This window comes from Erithacus rubecula, assembly GCF_903797595.1.
Source record: "Erithacus rubecula genome assembly, chromosome: 6".
Taxonomy (NCBI): domain Eukaryota; kingdom Metazoa; phylum Chordata; class Aves; order Passeriformes; family Muscicapidae; genus Erithacus; species Erithacus rubecula.
Genome location: NC_136688.1, coordinates 3,380,525 through 3,401,151, shown reverse-complemented (window position 1 = coordinate 3,401,151; position 20,627 = coordinate 3,380,525). Strand labels below are relative to the sequence as shown.

Genomic DNA, 20,627 nt, shown 5'->3' with positions numbered 1-20,627 from the left:
GCAAAATAACTCATGTGAGGCAAACAACACGAGATCCCTGCCCTGAGGAGCAGACAGGGCCAGCAGGCAGGGAGAGGCAGGACCCCTCCTCCCCAAGGTGGGTGCCAGGTGTGTCACTAGCCATGGGGGAGGATGGGCCAGGGGATGACGAAGAACATCCAACGCCAAGCAGGGTCAGGAACGGGCAGGTGGTGTGGGGGTGGCAAGGATTTGGGCAGGGCCACCAAGTGCGTGGGACACAGGGACAGGTGATGTCAAGCTTGGCAGCAGCCCTCTGAGGCAAGGTAGTGTGTAAGTAAATCCTAGTGAAGACATCAGAGCAGCTCAGAATCTTAAAGACCATAAGTATATTTTACTTATGAAATCTTGTCTGGGTTTTGTTTTAAAATTGCTAGGGAAAAGATGGAAGAGCAAGATGTTATGAAAATACTGTCTGAAGGCTGCTGCAAATAGCCCTGATGAGGATGGAGCCATGCTCAGGGCTCCTGCCTGTTATGACATCCAGTCGTGTCACACAGCCACCAGTGGGACTCCCTCACCTGCCAGCAGGATCACGGTTTGCAGAGTGAAGGACACCAAGGGAAAGAATACCACCCAGCACTGGCCTTCTGCAACTCCACTTAGCATTTCCCCAAGGTCACTGCAGCCCATGACGGCAGCCAGAACATGTTTAAGCAGGCTGCTGGCCAGCTGTGTCTCCAAACCAGCCCCAGCCAGCCACCCAGGCACGAATGGACTGGAGATTGCCATCGCTCATGATGCCAAGGACATCCTTCCCCAGTGCCCACAGCGCTGGGACACAATGGCCATGGCCTGCATGAGTCACTTTGCTGTGCTTAGTGCAACCCCTCCTCTGCTTCCAGGTTTCCCCCCACCCAGAGCTGCGACTAAATTACCTTTTAGTCTGGCTTTTGTGGGTGTTACCCTGAAAAAGGGTGTAGTTTGGGATGCCAGTGCCACTGCAAAACGCACCCTCACCTTGTGAATTGTACATCAGTTTAGGAAACGGTGGAGGGAGTGGGCGAATTCCTGGCACCTTGCTGGGAAAAAGTTACCACTGCTTCACTCGAGATCTCAGGGATGGTGAATCAGGCTCCACTAATGAGCTGCATCCAGCACCTTCACACCAGCACCAGCACCAGTGGAGGCAGGGTGTTTGAAACCAGACTTGCCCAGGCTTGTGCACCCGTAGGCTCTGCTCAGCTCAGACGGGAGAATAATTTCATTTGAGCAACGAGCTTCTAAATCAGAAATGCATTTTCTTGAATTTGAAGATGCCCTCTAAAAATCCCACCCATAGCTGAGAAAAAAAAAGAAATCTGCATCTCTGAGCTGAAGGTTTTCTTGCCCTGTCGGCCATTGCAGTTCATGACATTGGTACCACTGTGATAAATAAATTTAGGGAAAAAGCACTGAGGAAAGAATGAAGGCAAACACACAGCCATGTGTAAGGACAAAGAGGCCATTGTAGCAACCCTGGCAGAAGTCTGCCAAACTGCAAATGGAAGACCTGCTAGACCCCCCCAAAAATAAGGCATTTGAAACTGAACATGAACCAGTGTGCCCTGTTGGCCATGGAAAACAGTGGCGTCTTGGCCTGTATAAAAAATTGTGTGGCCAGCAGGGCTAGGGCAGTGATTGTCCTTCAGTATTGGCTACTGGTGATGCTGCACCTACAGTCCAGTTCTGAGCCCCTCACTAAAATCATTGATGTGCTGGAGTATGTCCAGAGAAGTGGACAGAGCTGGTGAGGAGTCTGGAGCACAAATCCTAAGAGGAGAGGCTGAGGGAGCTGGGGGTATTTAGCCTGGAGAAAAGGAGGCTCAGGAGAGACATCATCACTTTCTACAACTGCCTGAAAGGGGACTGCAGTGAGGTGGGAGCTTGTTTTCCCAGGTAACAGATGACAGGATGAGAGAAAATGGCCTCAAGGTGTGCCAGGGGAGCTTTAGACTGGATATTGGAAAAATTTATTCCCTGAAAAGGTGGTCAGGCATTGGAACAGACTGGCCAGGAAAATGGTGGGATTACCATTGCCAGAGGCATTTAAAAGCCGTGCAAATGTGGCACCAAGGGACGTGGTTTAGTGGTGGACTTGGCAGTGCTGGGCTAATGCTTGGACTCAATCTTGCAGGTCTTTTCCAACCTAAAGGATTCTATGTTTATAAACTAAGCTGCATCGGGTCCCTGCCTGTGTGGCAAAGGGCAGATGGGACAGCCAGGTGTCACTTGCAGAGGAGACCCCAATCTCCCAGAGCTGGGGTGCTCTTCTGATCTGGAGCTATTGGAGCTGAGTCACTTGACCCCACCTTGGGAATCCTCTCAAGCAGGGACCCAGGTTGCGAAAGCATGGCCGGGCCCCAAGGGGCGTGTCACCCACACCCACAGCTGTGGCTGCAGGGTACAGTGTGCTGCTTCACCCCTTGGAGCCACAGGGGATGCAGGGGGCTAGGGACACAGAGCAGCAAGGAGAGGGGCTCATCCACTGTGACAAAAATAGGAGCGGGAGGGATAGATCCCTCCATTGTGTCTCACACGTTCTCTAGATGCCTCAGCCGTGGCACTCCCTGTTTGCTCCACAAACAAGGAAAAATGTGTAAAAAACCCTAAGCCCGGGCTTGTGCCACTCTATCTTTTTAAGATAATATGGTGCAACTCTCATGGTCCCAGCCTATAAATACGCAGACGTGCTCCCAGCTCCTGATTAAACATACCCACTGTACCTCTCAAGGGTTTAACACCAGGGCAAACATTCCACAGAGGTGCTGAGGGAGCCTGAAAGCAGAAATCCTGTCTCCTTGCTGGAGCCACTGGCACCCCAGCATGCAGGCACTGCAGTGTCAGCTCCAAAACTACTGGTGCCAAGGGACAGAGATAGATTCAAAACTCGGGGGATAAGACCCCCCAGTCCCTTCCCATCCTGCAAACGCTCAGGAGAAGATCACTATTGTAACATTCTCTGACACAGCCCCATTCTCCCGTTTTCCCAATAAACCACTGGAAATATGGGACACGTGAATCACTTAGAACAGCTCTAAAAGCAGTGACCCTCTTGCACTGGTATGAGAGCAGTCCCAGATGAGGGCTCAAGCCTTGCTACCATGAAGCTCAAGCAAAGGCTCATTCATGAGAGCAAAACTTGCCTTTAATCCCTTGGAATAAAAAAAACAAAACCCAGACACAGCCTGGGTCCAGAGTTCTTGACTCTGCTGAAGCACTTTGCTGGGCACTGTGTGATGGTACGTGACCAGTATGGCATGCTGTACTCAGCAGCCCATCCCTGCACACTGGAGCCCACTCCATAGCCACGGGATTCTAGCAGAGACTGGCCAGACTGGAAATGCTCGAGGAGGAACTACCATAGGTGGCCCAGCCTGGGGGCCAAGGTGCAGGTTTCCTGGCCAGCTACTGCTTCCCAGCCACTTCAAAGAGAAGGGAGGAGGGCTGGTACTTCAGTTGCTCTGCCACAGGCTCGAGGAAAGCCTGTAAGGGATGTAAGGGAGGCCCAGGCCTGGCATCAGTACTGTCCTTTTCATCTGCAAAGCACATTTGTAAAGGGGTTTGGAGCCCTTGGGAGGGCAGATTTGCTTGGATGGGGACACAGTCAGGCTGGTTAATGTCTGACCCACTCCTTCCTGTGAGCATCCAGGGGGACAAGAGGAGGAGACCCGTGAGCGGGAGCCTGCAGCAGCAGCAGCAGCAGCAGTGATGCCTCTGGGGTCAGGCTGACAGTGCTGTGGACCCGCTATGCCTTGGCTCCTTGCCCAAATGAGCCACACGGGATTTTGCTGAGTCACGCAGCGCCGCGGGGCCGGGAGGGCAACAGGTTTTGCTGACTCATGGTCAGTGGCACTCAGCTTGACCACACACCCGCAGGGGCAGGAGGGAAGCAGGTGCTGGCCGAAATAACGGGACCCACCAGGTTCAACCAGCGCCTCCAGCCATGGCTCCTGAAAAGCTCATCCCAGTGGCAGCTGCGTCCCACGTGGAGGCGGCAGGTTCCTGAAGCCCATCAACTTGACCAACATTTTGAGAGCTCGTGGGACAAGATACAGCCCAGGGCAGAAATGCCCTTTGAAAATACTCAGGATGGATCACAGTTGGGGGACATGCATGGACCCAGGGCAGCAGGATCCTGTGTGAGGCCATGGGAGGATGGAAGAGGCTTAGGGACGGATTGTGGGAAGGAGATGGTGCAAGTGAGGTGCCAGTGACATGACCCAGCAATTTCACAGAAGTTGCATGAACACAAAAGTGACAGGAGAGGGACAGGAACAAAGCTAGGGGTTCCTCACTCCAGCAGTGCCCAGCTCATCCCACAGGCTGCTACCTTCCCATCCCCACGACTAGGCACAAGCAGGAGCAGAAAATAAGCCCCCGCAACCCTCAGGACTTGGAAGGGAAAATGTCTGTAAATCCGATTTAATTTTTACTGTTTTCCAGCGACTCTCGTGGCTTTGCAGGAGCTCTGCCGGGGCAAACTGGACAGAGATTAGCTGTGGCCACCTGAGTTGGTGGGGTGACACCTCTGAACCCTGTTATGACATTCCGGTGGTGGTGAGGAGCCCATCCCGGTAGTCCTCGATGCTCAGTCTGCATTTTGAGGAAGGGACAGACCTCAGGCACTGCTGGTGGCTGACGGCTCTGCCCTGCACCAGCATCATTCTCTGGCTGCAGGTAGCACCACAGTGCCTCTTGAGGGGTGGCAGATACGGCTCGGCCCCCCAAAAAAGCTGTGGCCTAGGATATGCCCCTCTTCCCCAGAAAGCTCGGAGGGATTGGAGGGATGAGCCCCCAGACTGGAGGTGTCCAGGAGCCAGGGAGAAGCACGGGGCTGCCATGGGCGGGGGTGCACAGTGTCACCCCGCGGTGGCAGCGGGTGGGGGCCGGGGGCCGCGAGCAGCCGAGCCCTGCCAGGAACTCGGGCTCGCTGGGCGTATGCCGCTCCCCAGATAACCTGGAAAGAACAAAAAAAAACCAAAAAAAAAATCGAAACAGCAGGCCAGCAGAAGGAAGTTAAAGGCGGCCGAGCAGGAGCACGCGCGGCCGGGCTGGCATCTCGTGACTGATTTCGCGGTGTTTATTCCCCTTTCCCGGGGGCTGAGTCACGCCCGAGGCGCCGGGGGTCAGCCCGGGCTGTGGGGGGGCCGTGAGGCGGCGCCCCCGGCCCCGCGCCCGCTCCCCGCCCCGGCCCGCCCTCACGTGACGCCGCCGCTTGCAATTTTAGACCGTCAGCTGACTCCAGAAATCCGTGGAGAGGGGCCGCTCTGCCTACAAAAACAGCCACAGCAAGCGGCAGCGGCGTCGCGGCCTCTCCAGCGTCGGCACCTCCAGCCTCTGACCGCTCGGCACCGCCGCCAGCAGCGCCATCGCCGCCATGGGGCCCCGCGGCCTCCTCCTGCTGCTCGCCCTGGCGGGGTCCTGCGCCGCCCTCGTCAGGTGAGAGGAGGGGGCTCCTCAGGGCTGCTGGGCCGCCCGGGTCGGGGGGACATGGGAGGAGCAGCCGCGGTGCTGCACAGCGCTGGCTCCGAGCTCTGACAGCCCTCCATAGCGGGTGCCTCCCCCTCCATCAAAGCAAGGAGGGGAAGGTTCGGAACACCCCCCATCCTGCGCATGGAGGGGCCTCTCCCCAGCTTCCCCTACACCTGGTGACCTCTGGCAGCCGCCCGGCCTTCCCCCGTATCCTCCGGCTTTGGGAAAAACACTGAGCGCAGCACGGCGAGGGGGGTCTGGGGTGCTGGCAGGAGCCCAAACCTCACCCCCCGTTCTGAGTGGAGCCCTGCTGCGCCCCCTTCCCTAGGTATGCTCCCCTACACACCCCCTTTAACAGGTGTGTGTTTGCCCTCCCCACACAGGATCCCCCTGACCAAGTTCCCTTCCATGCGGCGGATCCTGAGAGAGGCAGGCAGTGAGATCCCAGATATGAATTCCATCACCGAGGCCATCAAGTACAAGCTGGGCTTTGCCGAGGAGGGCAAGCCCACTCCAGAGATTTTGAAGAACTACATGGATGTGAGTAACAACCTCCCTGCAAGCCATCTCCTGCACTGCAGCAGATGCATCCAGCACAGTGTTGGGCAAGTGGCTGTCACTTGTGGGGTGCCCATCCCAGGGGGTGGTGAGACATGCCAGCCTTCCACCAGCCAGGAAGGCAAAGGAGGGAAAGGTGTTGATCCTGTAGGACAGATCCATGCTACCCCATGGCTTAGTGAGTGGGTGCTAAAAGATGATTCCCATCATTACTAAACTAAAAATGCTAATACTAGTAATTATAACAACAGCAAACAATCCACTGCCACCCAAGCAGGAGCTTTTCAGTTTGTGACCTATTTCCTTTCCCCTTTGTCACTAGTTAACAATCATAAGTAGGGGCCTGCTCATTTACAATCCTTCCTAGCACCTTCTGGCCCTTTGGACTCTACTTCTGGCAAGACAAGGGCATAAAAATCATGTTCTACTTCTTGAGATGTTGGGCCATAAAAGAATGAGCACAGGATATTGGAAGAAGAGTCAAATTGGGTACTAGTTTACCATGGGACTGGGGATGCAGGACCCTTCCTCTCACTATCCTTCATCTTCTGCACTGCCATGGGAAAAGCCACTCTGTACCTCCACTTTCTCCTCAGCAACTTAGGAAGCAAAGGGACCTGTGTGATGATGGAAAGAGAAGCCAGATAAAGGACATGAAGTTTGCCCTTGCCCTGCTGCCAGACACGTGTGGGGTTTACTGTTTCAGAGTTCCTTACCAGGCAGTGTAGGATATGAGCATTAGCTGGCAGAATAAAGCTAGACCCAGATATTTAGGCATTAATTCAGGATATATTCTCCCTGCTGCCTTCCCCCAGAGGCTCTTGTCACCCAGCCAGCTTTCCTGTCTTGGGAAGGGCCACCGGTGTTTCAATTGGCGGTGTTGAAAGCCTGGGAAAGCGGTTGTGTCACAGTGTTCTCTCTTGCAGCCACTGCTCAAACTTCTGCTCAGGGCAGCACTGTTCCCTTGTCACCACAGGGGCACCAACCCAACCTGTGGTGGCAGATAAGGGACCACTGGGTCCCTCCCAGCCTGGCTGAAAATACTTTTGCTGCCAAAGAAGTTCTTGGGACAGCCCCCACTAGCCTGCCTTATATGCTGCCTGCCAGTCCCTGGGACCCCTCATGGGTCTATGTATGTGACAAACAGAGCCCCTGTACCAGGGGTTAATTCTCAAGCCCCAGCAATAATTACAGAACCACTGGAAGCAAGTGCTGCTTCCCCATTATGGCTAATTGCAATGTTGCAATGGATTGTTAATTACTTAGTGAGCAAGCCTTGCAAACTAAGCGCACAGGAGGTGAACAGCTTTGATAATCCTGTTTTCTTCCCTTCCCTCCCTCAGTTAAGTTCATGGGGGGTTTGGAAAGACTACTGGCTGACTTCCCTTGCTAGCAGCCTTCTCTCCACAACCCTGAAACAGCTGCTCACCAGGCAGGACACAGCTCCCTGCCTGCTTGGGAGGACTGGGGAAAAATGAGTCCATGTAGCACCTGCCTAGCATTCTCCATTCATCCTCTCCTCTGTGGAGAGGATGCCAGCAATTTAGTCGTTCAGGTTTCTTCCAGTCCCAGCAGAAATGTAGTTTTAGAGCAAAGTGGTATCTATCAGATACCTGTGCTGTAGGGACTTCTCCTAGTCTTTCATCCTGGAGGCCTAAATCCATCTTTGGTGGTGCTGTTCACACTCTTTTCTCCCACTACTCCTCCAGTCTTCCAGCTGTCTGAGACTGAGCATTTGTTTATTCCCCCTCCCATTCCCAGAGCTCACCAGCAAGCACCAAACCCCCAACAGCTGTACCTCCACCTGCAGTGGGCAGTGCTGTTACTCGCTGCAACCCACAGTTTCTCTGCAAACCCACAAGCAAAGCAGCTTCCCAGCCAGTTTCAGCTTTTCAGTAACACAGGTGTTTTGCTTGGCTTCCTTCCATTGTTTTTTCTCATCCTTGTAGTGAACTGCATGCTAGCCTGCACACCTTACCCCTTCTCTTCTTCCCTGTCTCCCTGCCCCAAATGTCCTCCCCCGCACACACCTATCCCACTTGTCCTTGATTTATCCTTTTCACACCCACTGTATAATGAGTTGTGAACACTGAAGGGGAACCTCCCTTCCAGAGGACAAAGGCTGGGAATCCATCAGTGCCAAAACCAGGAGGAGGTCAATGTCTAGATAAGATCCTCTATTCAACCCTAAGAGATTTTTTGATCTTTAGTTCCTGCTTTTAGCCAGCTGCCTCTGCTCATGGCTCCCTTCTTTTGCTCTGCAGGCCCAGTATTTCGGTGTGATCGGTATCGGAACACCTCCCCAGAATTTCACTGTGATCTTTGACACTGGCTCCTCCAACCTCTGGGTGCCATCCGTGCACTGTTCCATGTTGGACATTGCTTGCAGTAAGTATCACGGGTGCCAGAAACTGCTGAACAGCTATTCCTTCCCTGCAAAATGCAGAGTCTTGCATTGCAAGAGGAGAAACTGAGGCAGCAGCATGAAAGGACTTGCTGGGGGCTGTTGGGCTTTTTAGGATCAGAGCTAAAAATACAATCCCAGCTTCCTGCATCCATCCAGCCCTATAGCAGGGGAGCAGCATCATCGGTTGTGATGTTTCTCCCCAAATTATAGAGCAATGCTGCTGTTATCCCATTGCGCAAGGCTGACTTTTTTTAAGTCAGCCTCTTGCCAGATCTGATACAAACTGTCCCAGTTTCTGGTTTATTGCTGCACAGAGCGTGTGTGTGCGTGTTTGTGGAGTTATAATTAACCTGAGCCAGGTAGGCACAATGAAATGAGAATGTCTTAGGCACTACAGGTATTTTTTTAATTCTGTGGCGTTCCTATGCAATAAACTTTCATAGCTGAAGATGTCAAACCTGGCTATGGCAAAATGCCATTTAAAAGCCACTGGTTGTGCTGCTTAAGCAAAGTGGAGAAACCTGTGGAGTCAACAAATGGAGCCATGAAAGGCATTCCACAGTGCTCATTGGGAGTAGGGTGGAAGTTTGTATGTCTTGTACACAGACATTCTTTTTGCATATGTGAAACGAGATTTAGGACACTGACAGGGTGGTGAGGACCAGACCTGTTATGCCTAGGGGGTTCCTGATTTGTAGCAGGTAGATGGTTTCCCAAGGCAGTGCCTTGGGAAATGCTGGGACCAAAGGGCTCATTTTATGAATATACAAGGAGCTTAACTTCCTGCCAAACTGGAATCCAAACTGAGACCCAGACAGCCTAGCTGGGAAACTCCTTGTGTAGCGCTGTCACTTTGTGCAGGGGCTCGGCTGGTTCATGCTCAGCTGCTGTCTGCACCACTCAGCAACCAGCCGTGGGACTGCACTGGCCAGCTCGTGACTCGGGAGGAGTCTGGGGAGGAGGAATCTGCCTGCCCATAAAACCAGAGATATCCTACAGCTCCCAGCCCAGCCAAGGGGAAAAGCAGATTAGACTAGGGGAAAGCCTTTCCCCTCTGCAAATAAAGTAATAATTTTAATTCTTTCTGTACTAAAAGCAATGTATGAGAAATTTCTAGCTACTCCTATTTAAAGAAACAGATGATAAGTCCATGAGGTGAAAAATTCATGCCCAGAGCAGACTATATTTAAAGCCACCCTGGTTCTCCACAGCGTGCGGAGGGATACATTTTGCTCTGCTGACTAACACACCACACCAGCCACATAACCTCTAGGCTTTTAATACCCACTGGCCAAATCGGATTTAACAGCCTGAATTGGATCTGCCCACTTAATTCCCCTGACACTGGAAATGCTTTGTTAAGCAGTGTGGGCTTGGCAAACCCTAGGTTTGGGCCTACCTTCACATCATTGAGTGTCCATTTGTCCAGATAAGCTGGACAGTGGGGTTAGGTATTGGGGAACTGTAGGTTCAAAGGAGCACTAATGCTGTGTGTCTCTTGTGTCCCCCTTCCTGACTGCAGTGGTGCACCACAAGTACGACTCTGCTAAATCCAGCACCTATGTGAAGAACGGCACCAAGTTTGCCATCCGCTATGGGACAGGGAGCCTCTCTGGGTTCCTCAGCGAAGACGTAGTCACGGTGAGTTACAGCTGCCCCTGCCCCATGCTGCCCCTGACTGCTGTCAGTAGAGTGCTCAGAGCTGTTAGGTTTCAATGGATCTCCTTTCTTGAGTGTCCTACTTGTGTACAGCATCCTTCAGTGCTGTGTTTCCAAGTCCTTTGAAATGCCATGGTAGTGATGACTTAAGGCAGCCATGGCAGGCTGAGATGGGAGAAGGTATTAATCTGCAGGTCAGCGGGCTGGGAGTGGGGACTGCTTACATGATGTCCCTGCAAACGTAGTCTCTGGCTATTCCTCCAGCACTCTTCCTGGTGACTCCAAAAACCAGCCCAAGCACATGCAATCACCACTGCACAGACTGCTGATGGTGCCCAGCTTGTTCTTGGCCAACATCCACACATTAGTGGATACCCACGTGGGCAGCTGCCCAAACACAGACCAGGAAAGGTTTCTTTACTGCCCCAACCTGGTCTCACGTCAAGAATTGGTACTTATGCTTGTAAAGGCTGGGTGACTACCCAGTGTGAAGTTCCCCAGCAGTGTTCAGGGTGCAGCTTGAGTTAGCTAGGTGGTGGTTGCTTCACAGTTTGCTTTTCAGCAAGCAAAAGTTGATCTTTCTGTCCTGTGAAGGACAAGTGCCTTTCATGACTTCCTCCCAGGTACAGATGCTTGGGAGAGTTTGCCAGCTGCCAAACGTCAGGGGGTACGTGTGCTCTCAGATTACTTGCTCTCCTGGCAGGGATATGAGCATATGTTTGCTTTGCAGGGGGGGAGAAACAAAGCAAAAGTTTTGAATAAGCACATAAGTGTGGGGATTTGGAGGTTTCTGTTTAGGTTCAGCTGAAAAGTGTTGGCTTACCAATTTGATCAAAAAGTATCCAGGAGAGGCTTAAAGTGTGTTAAGATATGCATTCTTTAGCCGTCCTTACAGCATGAAGATTTTAGGCTAGCCTGGAAGCATCAGCTATTGCCTTTATGCTGCATCCCAAGATGCAGCTAGGCAAATGGCAATCTTCATTGTCCTTACAAAGTGTGGGCTTAATGCAGGGGCTGAAATGAGTCAGAAAGAAAATTGCCATTTTTCTCTTTTTTTTAGGTTTGTAATTGTCACCCTAGTGCCTGTTTGCTAATTAGTTCTCCACTTCCTGGCAGCTCAGAGGAAGGATTTTATGCCTCAGTTTGTTCGGGAAGTGGGGATGGCTCTTGTCAGACAGCACAGCTTGCAGCATGTGGTTTCTGTCTGCACAGAAGCAAGAGAAACCTCTTGCATGGAGCTGAGCAGTGTCCCATTTGTAGTAGGCAGGAGTGACTCTGAGGGTCTGGGACCTTCAGCTTGGACACCAGGATGCATCCTCTGATGCACAACATGTTGTAGGCAAGCTCCCAGTCAGGTAGTCTTGAAAGAAAGACATTGAAATAACCTTCAGGGTGACCCTCTTGGCTCCAGCCATTCTGGTGGGTGGAATTAGCCACAGCAATCTCTGGTAGCACTGACATCTGACCAAAAGATGCTTGTTGGCAGGTAGTCCAGAGTCTCTCAGTCCTAATTATTTTTTGAGAGGGTAATGAGCTCATGTCATCCTCTCTCATTCTGTGGAGGAGCAATGCCTTGTAGCACCACACTCTGCAGTGCTGCTTGCTCTCCAAAGAGCAGCAGGTTCAGCCAGCCCTCTGCTGCTCAGGCATCTCATCTCTTTATCATGGCCCAACCTTGGGATGTCCTTCAAGGACAGCAGAGGAAACTTAGCTGGCCATGGGGCACAAAGTCTCTCCCATGACTGCACTAAGATGCACTGCACAGGAGATTACTTTCCTTGCCTCTCCCTTGTGCCTCTGCACCCCAAGCCCTGGTGCCAGGCTGTGCCACAGAGGCTTTCACCTCTTGGTCTGCCTTTGCCATCCAGTGCTTAACTGCTGGCTGAGGCCACTAACATGGAGGCCAGGCGAGCTGTGGAGTGCCAATGCCCATCTGCAGAGTGCTGGAGGGTGGCCACCACATGGCTATCCATTGATCATGATTTTTGGTGCTCAGTGTCGGGGTGAGAGCCAGCCAAGAGACACAGACAAAGGATCTGTCACCTGGCTGGAGCGCTCTGCTAAAGATGGTCTCGGGTTTCAGCACTGCTGAAGACCAAGTGCAGGCAGGGTCTGCTGCGAATCCATGACTGGGCAGAAATCTGCCTCCCCCTTGGGATGTGCAAGCAGAGCAATATTCAAACAAACCTGACACTCAGTGTTACCGGTCCATTGCATTTTGCTTCTTTTTTTTTTAAGCAGAAGCTTCATTGAACTCTGTGAGCTGCTGAGGAGCAGTGGTGCCAGGGGGTGTCTTTTGTAAAGCTGGTGTACAGCTGGGGCAGGCGCTGGCGAGCGGATGCGCTGCCGTGTGCTTCCCCCCACATCCTGCCCTGTGGCTTTTAGCTTTCGCAAGGCTCGATCGCCCTTTCCTAGTGCAATCCTCCAATACCATTAAAGGCAGCACTGCTGTCCCAGCCTTGCACTGTCTAACCCTGGGGGGATATTAGTAATTTACAGGGATCGTTATCTGCCATCAGGTAGGAGAGGCCAGCTTGTCAGTCCAGCCTGGCTCACTACGGGGCTGCTAGCTGCAGGCTGAGAGACTGAAATTGTCCTAGCATGGATGCTAAAATTGCCTGTGGTCAGCCAGAAGCTCACAAGCCTCCTGAACTGCTAGAGCCAGAAGCCAGCAGAAGCATCCTGCTCCCCATCAGCAGAGCTATCCTCCTTTCTCTGATCATCTTCTTTCTGGGGATCTGCCCTTGGAAGGCACTTCGGTTTTCCATTGGGGAATGCCAGTCCTTCTCATGGCTGGCAAGGGAGGTGACCTTTGAATTCTCAGTACTCTGCTTGCTATTTTTGTGCTTCAGGCTCAACCTCACTTTCTTGGCTGGGTCTTCTCCCCTTTCATGGGAGGTCTCTGCAGGCTGGTGGCTCTTCCAAGAGATTCAGGACTATCCCAGGGATGTTTCTTATGTAGGGAAGATCACAGGGGTTGTGGTCAGAGGTGAGAGGGATTTGTGCTCCCAACTGAGGATGGGTGCAGCACCCAAGGAAGTAGGATATGCAGATGAATTAGAAGGTGTCCAGAGTGGGGAAAAGGATTAAAGGCACAACACAATACAAGAGCTTTTCAGACTGGGTGGAAATTATGAAGTAGGTATTACGGGAGGAGATGTAGGAAGGACAAATGGATATGGGTCTTCTGTGCAAAGAGAAGGCGCTGCAGAACAGCAAGGCCAGTGCCAGGACACTGCAAAAGGCTAAAGGGATTCTCCTGCCCTTAGAAATATGCTGGGCTTTGCAGGGACTCGGGAGGTTCCACTGAGCTGGAGTGGCCAGTCTCTTCCCCTGACAAGAGTGGCACCAGGGTATCTGGTTTCTGCAGCTGCCTGCAAGTGCAGTGGTGAAAGCGGGCAGGAGTGTGGCAGCACGCTGGGGGACATGCTACAGCCTGTGTTCAGTGAGGTTCCGTTACCACCCAGGTCCCCTGAGTCAGTTTTCTTACCATCTGCTTTTCCCTTCCCTCCCCATTTCCCCACAGCTTGGTGACTTGAAAATCCAGGATCAGACCTTTGGGGAGGCCACTAAGCAGCCAGGCATGACGTTCATCGCTGCCAAGTTTGATGGCATCCTGGGCCTGGCATTCCCAAAGATCTCTGTGGAGGGCGCCGAGCCTTTCTTCGATAACATCATGAGACAGAAGCTGATCGACAAAAATATGTTCTCTTTCTACCTGAACAGGTAGTGTTGGATTTGGTGGCACACCTCTGGTTGTGAGGGCAAGCCCAGTGGGCTTTTTTGTTTCCCAGTAGCACCTCTTGTCATCCACTGTTTTACACTCTGGACAGCACTTCCCAGTTAGAGAAGTCACACCAAGTTCTTGCAGGAGCAGTCAGGCCAAAATCCCTTACATTTGCTGCTCTGAAGTAAGGAGAAGGGAAGTAGAAATGCAGTTCTTTTACTGATAAAAAGCTGGGTGGATCTGTGACCAGATTTCTTAACTGATGAATAGACAGAGGGTATTCCAAAAGAATGAGAAATAAAAATAAACAGGGCTGTGATTGTGAACTTGCTGCTAGTGCAGTCCCCTTTACAGTGGTAAACAGCCCTAGTCTGCTAGCAAAAACTATAAGCCATGTGGCCACCACCATGTTGCCTCCCAGGCAAGGGTGCCACCCATCAGTCATCACTAATGAGAGGGCTAATGCTCTCTCTCCACCCTGGGAAATCCTCCTCTGCATCTGCCAGCACCTTCCCACCCACTGCTGCTCCCCGCAAGACACCCCATCACTTTCCTGGCACCACAGCAGCAACTCTGAACTACTTCAACCCAAAAAGTAGCACGCCAAGAGCAGGGAGGGCAGAGAGGGTGGCTGCTGGCCATTCAAGCACCAGCCCTCCCCCATCACCATATTTCTTCCCATCTGCTCAGCAGTGAGCTCTTATCTGATGGTAACCTTGAGGATTCACTCCAAGGCTGCTGGTTGGTAGAGTTGAGTGCAGATAACCTAACCCTGCATCATCTGTGTCCTGCCCTGCACAGGCACTTTTTACAAGCTGATTTGGGAAGTCCCTGTGTCAGTGCTCAGTTTCCCTTTGCCAACCCCCTTCCCTGCTGTGAGTTTCTTCAGGTTTCTGTGAGAAAATACCAGGTGGAAAACTGCATGATGCTTTGGCTGCACCCAAATATTCCCATTTCCCCATTGCAGCCTATATCACAGTATCTGTCCTTATATTGACATAGCACAGCATAACACAAATTATCTGTCTCCAATACTATTAATGCTATGTTTCACCTTCAAGCACCCCAGCAGGTATTTTGGGGGGCACTTGAAGCAGGTTGTTCTTGCCCTGCCCTTGATGTTCACAGGTTTGGGTATTGTTTTTCAGAGATCCCTCTGGTGTTCCTGGTGGTGAGATGGTCCTGGGAGGGACTGACCCCAAGTACTACAAGGGCGAGTTCAGCTGGTTTAACGTCACACGCAAGGCCTACTGGCAGATCCACATGGACTCGTAAGTTCCTCATCCACCTGACCCCATGACTTTGGGGATCACATGTGCAGACAGCACATGCCTGAGACCCTCCTCAAAAAGGAATCATTCCTGCAACACATCCACACTAAAAAAAGCAGATTAAATCCTACCCTAGGGCTGGGTTGTTTGTTGCTGGAAGGAGACGAGAGGAGGTGTTCTGCACAATCCTTTCCTCTTGTTTGTGGCTGGACCCTTGACCTTTGAAAGGATGCCTGCTGCATCCTTGTGAAACGGAGAAAAATGCCAGTGTGCCCTCCTTGCAGGCAGGGCGAGCCCCACAGATGAAAGCCCAGTTCTGCTCAGCTCTCAGCAGGGCCTGAGCTGCATGGCTGCCCTGCTCACAGCTCCGGAGGAGCAGGATGAGGCCTCAGGAAGGCAGCCCTTGACTGAAGGGCACGGCGCAGCAATCAGCGCGCATTGTTGGAGGCAGAGGGGAGGAGAGCAGCCTGAGCTGAGCTGACGGCCGCCAGCCCCACGGTCTATTCTGAGCTCTCCCACGTGATGGGAACTTAAAAGTGGCCTGTGATCAGAGTGTGTCCTTTTCCTGGGAATTGCATCCCTCCCCAGCGCGGTGTTTTAGTTCTCATTTTCCCCCAGAGCTGCAGCATTGGCAAAGCATGGCAGACCCTTGGCTAGAAGGCTTTGTCTTTCTGCACCGCTGTGAAATGCGATGCGGGTGAGGAAGCTGAGCTGCTCCTTGCTTGTCTTTTTTCTGTACAGGAACCCTTCTCTTGCCTGTGGCTGTGACACCCCTTTAACCCTTTGTTTTTCTGCAGTAGCACAGGCCATAGGAGTCCATAATTCATTGTCCTTAGCTCTCTCCCATGTCCATTAGCTGCGGCACTAGCTCTGGAGCGCAGGTAGCAGGCAGGGTAGGCAGGCAGCATCCAAGCTCTCTGCAGAAATGCAGTTACACTTCAAGGCACCTGCTCAGTCACGAGCAGACAACAGGAAGCCAGGGGGTCTCTGCATTGAGTTGGTGCTGCATCAGTGTTTCTGAGCATCTGTTCTTCCTGAGTGTCTGTCACAGCCCTCCCTTCCTGCCTGTGTACTGCTTCCTGCAGCCTTCACTGGGAGCCATTTAAGGGTTGTCTAATGTCTGGATATCTCTCCCCAGGGTGGATGTTGCCAACGGGCTGACCGTGTGTCAGGGGGGCTGTGAGGCCATCGTAGACACAGGAACCTCACTCATCACTGGCCCCACCAAAGAAGTGAAAAAGATACAGGAGGCCATTGGTGCAAAACCACTCATAAAAGGCGAGGTGAGGCCGGGCTGGAAATGTGGGGTTCTGTAGCCATCACAGCACAACCTCTGCTTGCACCCTACTTGGTACCCAGATGCTTGTTGAGACCCTAGTCTTCTGCTCCCTTTGATATTTGTTCCCAGCCTGTGCTCCTGGAAAAGCCACTGGCATAGCAGGGACCCCTTTATCTTTTTGACCCTGGGTAGTACTCACTACTTGTGCTCATAGTAGAAAACCTGGTCCCATGAACTTTGAGAAACTTTGAGTCATCTCTGTCATCCATCTCTGGGAGGTGGAAGAGAAGGGATCTGAGCAGCAGCTGAGACAAAGGATTCACATTAATGTGAGACACTTTAATATAAGTATATTTCATGCAAATGGCAACCCTTTGCATGAAAGTTTTCAACCATCAAAGCTAATCTCACAAGACTTTCTCCCCTCCCTAAAATTGTGGAAGAATATGGATTATAAAGACCCTGTGGAAAAAATTGTTCTGCTCTGAAAGCCCACTCAAATCAGAGTCATGAGCATTTGTTGGGCATTTCTGCAGTGTCAGAGACCCCAAATGCAGCAGCAGTTGACTTAGTCTTGTCACCATCCCCAAGGCTTGTTAATGAATCTGTCTTTGTCTGTGTACTGAGCCACAGCTGCCTCTCTTCTGGTAAAAGCCCCCAACCATGCCACATCAGCTGTGGCACCCTGGGACTCAGCAGAGCCAAAAGCTGAATGCCTTTACTAATGCCTTTACTGTTTCAATTTCAGTACATGGTCCCCTGTGACAAAGTGCCAACACTGCCTAACATCACAATGGTAATAGGAGGGCAGCCCTTTGACCTCACAGGAGAACAGTATATCCTCAAGGTATGTCCAGGCAGGTTTTTCCAGCCTTATGCTTCTTCCCCAAGGCTTGGCTTTTGTGTCCACTGCACCAAAACACAAGAGCAACCAAAGCAGTGCTGGAGCTGGTGCTTGGGAAGAAGTCAGAAATGTTGGGGTGTCAGGGTAAATCTAGGTAACTTCATCAAAGCATCACAGGAATAAGACCCCCTGCATAATGCTCGTGAAGGATAGCAGGATGGTTAAGGAAGGGGAGGCAAGCTGTTGCATCACTTTATACAAACATTTAGCTCTTTTCTGGTGCACTGAGGCCTTATTATAGCAGAGGCCACCAGACTGTCATTTAAGCCATCAGAATCAACTTGCAAGGACCATCTTGTGCAGACACTCACCAATGGCTCTAATTCAGAGCTGCGTGGGCTGGGAGGTTTATGGTGATGTGCAGCTTTGCTTGGTGCTTTAGTGCTTAAGGGAGGGGGAGCTGAGTTGGAGTCCTAGAAGCAGAGGGTTGGGACTCACTTTTGCAATGTGTGGATCTCAGTCTGGGAGAGGCTGAAGCAAAGGCAGCCTTGCAGGTGTTCTTGCCAAGTGTGCAGGGTTGAGGGAGGGGAATGACCTGCTTAAATTGAAGCTCTCACTCGTCTTTCTAGGTTGGTGGATCAGGAGAGACTATATGCTTGAGTGGCTTTTCAGGCCTGGACATCCCACCCCCTGGGGGCCCACTCTGGATCCTGGGAGATGTCTTTATTGGACCCTACTACTCCGTCTTTGACCGTGATAACAACCGTGTTGGCTTTGCCACAAGTGCCTAAACACCTGACCCCCACTGCCTCTGCCACACACACAAACACACACACACATGGGAGCTGTAGAAAAAGGTTACCAGTATTAGAAACCCAGTGAGTGGAAAGGAGAAAAAAAAAAAAAAAAAAAAAAAAAAAAAAAAAAAGAAAAGGAACTAGATCTAAAATTACATGGAAAATAGTCATTAGTGCCCTGCTAGCTACTTTTTCCACTCTGTTGAGTAAGTGGTGCTGGGAGGTCTCTAGCTGACAACTTCAGCTGGAGTAGTCCCTCGCTTTACTGCTAGGTCTTCCAGTAGTTCTTTTTGAGAATGATTCTCAGAGCTGAACAAGACCCTCTCACATCTCCCAGTGCTGGTATCCTTCCTGGGGGTGGAGGGGATAAGCTGGCTGAAGCCAGCCCCTGGCACATCTGTTCATGCAGAGAGGCTGTGCTGCTGCTCTTGGGTTTGGTCTTCTGTGCTGAGGGAGAAGGACAAGGGAAGCCTGTCTTGCATATTAGTTCTTACTGCTTTTTCACTCATGAAGTGGGGGAGTGATGGCCTGGGAGAATCTGTCATTATGACCCCTCCTTGGCAGGTTGAGGCAGTGGCCAGTAGGTCATTTCTCAATGAGTTTGTGCTGGCTTGGTCCTAGGAGAGCATGTGCTAGGCTGCAGCATTGGGGAAGCACAGCAGTGTGCCCAGGGGATGAGTTTCAGAGCCTGAAGGCTGTGGGGGTGTTTTGTTTAGTGATGACATTAGTGGGATATCTGGGAGGCATGATATCCACATGCCTGACATTATGGGACAGGGGTTTGTGGGGGGCTCTAGCCAGTCCAGGGGGACTTTTCAGTCAGTATGAGTATTAAGGGGGTCAAGATAGGTAATAATAGAGGTTACTTGAATTCAGGGCCATAAAGGTCCAGCCTTCTGCTGAGCAAAGTCATGTGGCACAAGTTCTCTCTCAAGTTCAGTGATCTCCCAGGTTCCCCAGACAGCCAATCTTCCCAGCTTCAACCACAGCCAGTGAGTTGAGAATAATGTTTCCTGAAGCAACTGAGTGATCTACAAGCTGAAATGATGCTGGTAAAATCCATGTTTGTCAGACTTCTAAGAGCTTTTGGAAACATGATTCACAGCATTTTGAACTGCCCAAAACTCAAGAGACAATTGGCAGAGCTAGCAAACCTCCTGGGTTTGAGGATACCATGGCAGTTGCAGGACTTGCATTCGCTTTCCCTGCTGCCCTGTCTCAAAATCCAACTGCCTTTAACACCCTCTGTACCTGCTTTCCACTTCACTAACACTGGTGAGCTCTGTTCATGTCCAGCTGTGTTGCAGACAGAGTGAGGCACAATCCTGTTTTGGATTTAGCAGTCAGCTGTGCACACAGATCCTGCCAGAGAGCCTGAATCTGCACATGTGGAGCCACTTCCTGGGCTGGCACTGGTAGACCAACACTGGTGGAGCTAGGAGCATGATAAAGTGAGTTTTAAGCAGTACTGGAAAGCAGAAGGGAGCTTGCCAAGAATCCCAGCCCCTGTGCTGGGAGTAAAAGACTCTATTCGTTTTCCCAGTGTGCTGGATCAGATCTGAAGTTAAGGGAGTGGCAAAAGGATAAGATCAGTGGCAGCCATGACCCCAGACCAGGCTAAACAGAAAGCAAAATCCTGACTACCCAAAATTCGCTGATAATCCTGCCAGCTGTAGTAGTGGGGCCAAGAAATTTTTTGAGGAAGGTCTTTGGGCAGTGAGTGAATAGCCATTTTTGCCCAGTGAAATAAGTTTGGCATTATAACCATGTTTCACCTTGGAGGGGTCTGGCATGGACAGTGGGGACAGGTTTAGGCACACATGGGACACACACAATGTTCCCCACAACCCCAGATGTGACAAACACTACTCCTCAAGGCTTGCTTCTGCCTCCTCATCATCTTCACCTGGAACTCCACATCTGGACACCAAAGGACAACTCTTTTAGACTGGCCAGAGAACAGTAGCATGTTACCAAAAAAATATCTTCAGTAGCTGCTCCAAAATTAGCAAATATTCAGCACCTCTCCAGAGATCTTCAGTTTTGCACCAGTTAAGCACCCAGAGCTCCTCCAAGTTCTGCTACATTGTTTCCCAGCTGCAGGATTCCTTCAGCACGGAGAGACAGATTTGGCCTCCTGGGTACCTGCTGAACAGACCTGATGTGAGGGGGAAGCTTGACATGGACCTGGCAGTGGCTTTTGACCATCTTCAGCATCAGGTTGAAGTGGGTTGTGCAGCACAGCCCCAGATGGAGCCCTTGGGCCATGGCTGTGCTGGGTGTGTGCTGCCTCCCACAGCCTGGTGGTCCTGGCACAGAAACTCCAGGTGGGCTGATGTCTGCCAGCAGGCAGGAGGCAGCTGCCTGGGGAAAGCATGGCCCAGAGTGATGCTCTGAGTGACACACTGTAGGATAAGCTGGAGGACCAGTTCACTGCAGTCTTCCCTGAATGGGCCTCCTCCCCTTGTTCTTTTATTTGCATTTTTAAACCCATCTCTAATCATGTGACCGGTTTTTTAAAATTATTTTGCTGTCAGAATTAATTGTCTCTTCATAAAAAAATTGTAAAGAAAATACAGTATTTTCCCCTTTAACTCTGAGAGTGGTCTTTCC

The 20,627-nt window shown here is 51.5% G+C and overlaps 1 protein-coding gene across 1 annotated transcript; it reads left to right on the top strand.

Annotated features, from left to right (window-relative positions):
• The first annotated feature begins 5,108 nt into the window (after positions 1-5,108).
• Positions 5,109-20,608, top strand: CTSD (cathepsin D). The gene is made up of 9 exons (XM_079310063.1): positions 5,109-5,439; positions 5,856-6,012; positions 8,295-8,418; positions 9,960-10,078; positions 13,623-13,822; positions 14,972-15,094; positions 16,233-16,377; positions 17,122-17,220; positions 17,847-20,608. The coding sequence occupies exons 1-9, from the start codon at positions 5,378-5,380 to the stop codon at positions 18,006-18,008; spliced, it is 1,191 nt and encodes a 396-aa protein (XP_079166189.1). The 5' UTR covers positions 5,109-5,377; the 3' UTR covers positions 18,009-20,608.
• Positions 20,609-20,627: the final 19 nt, after the last annotated feature.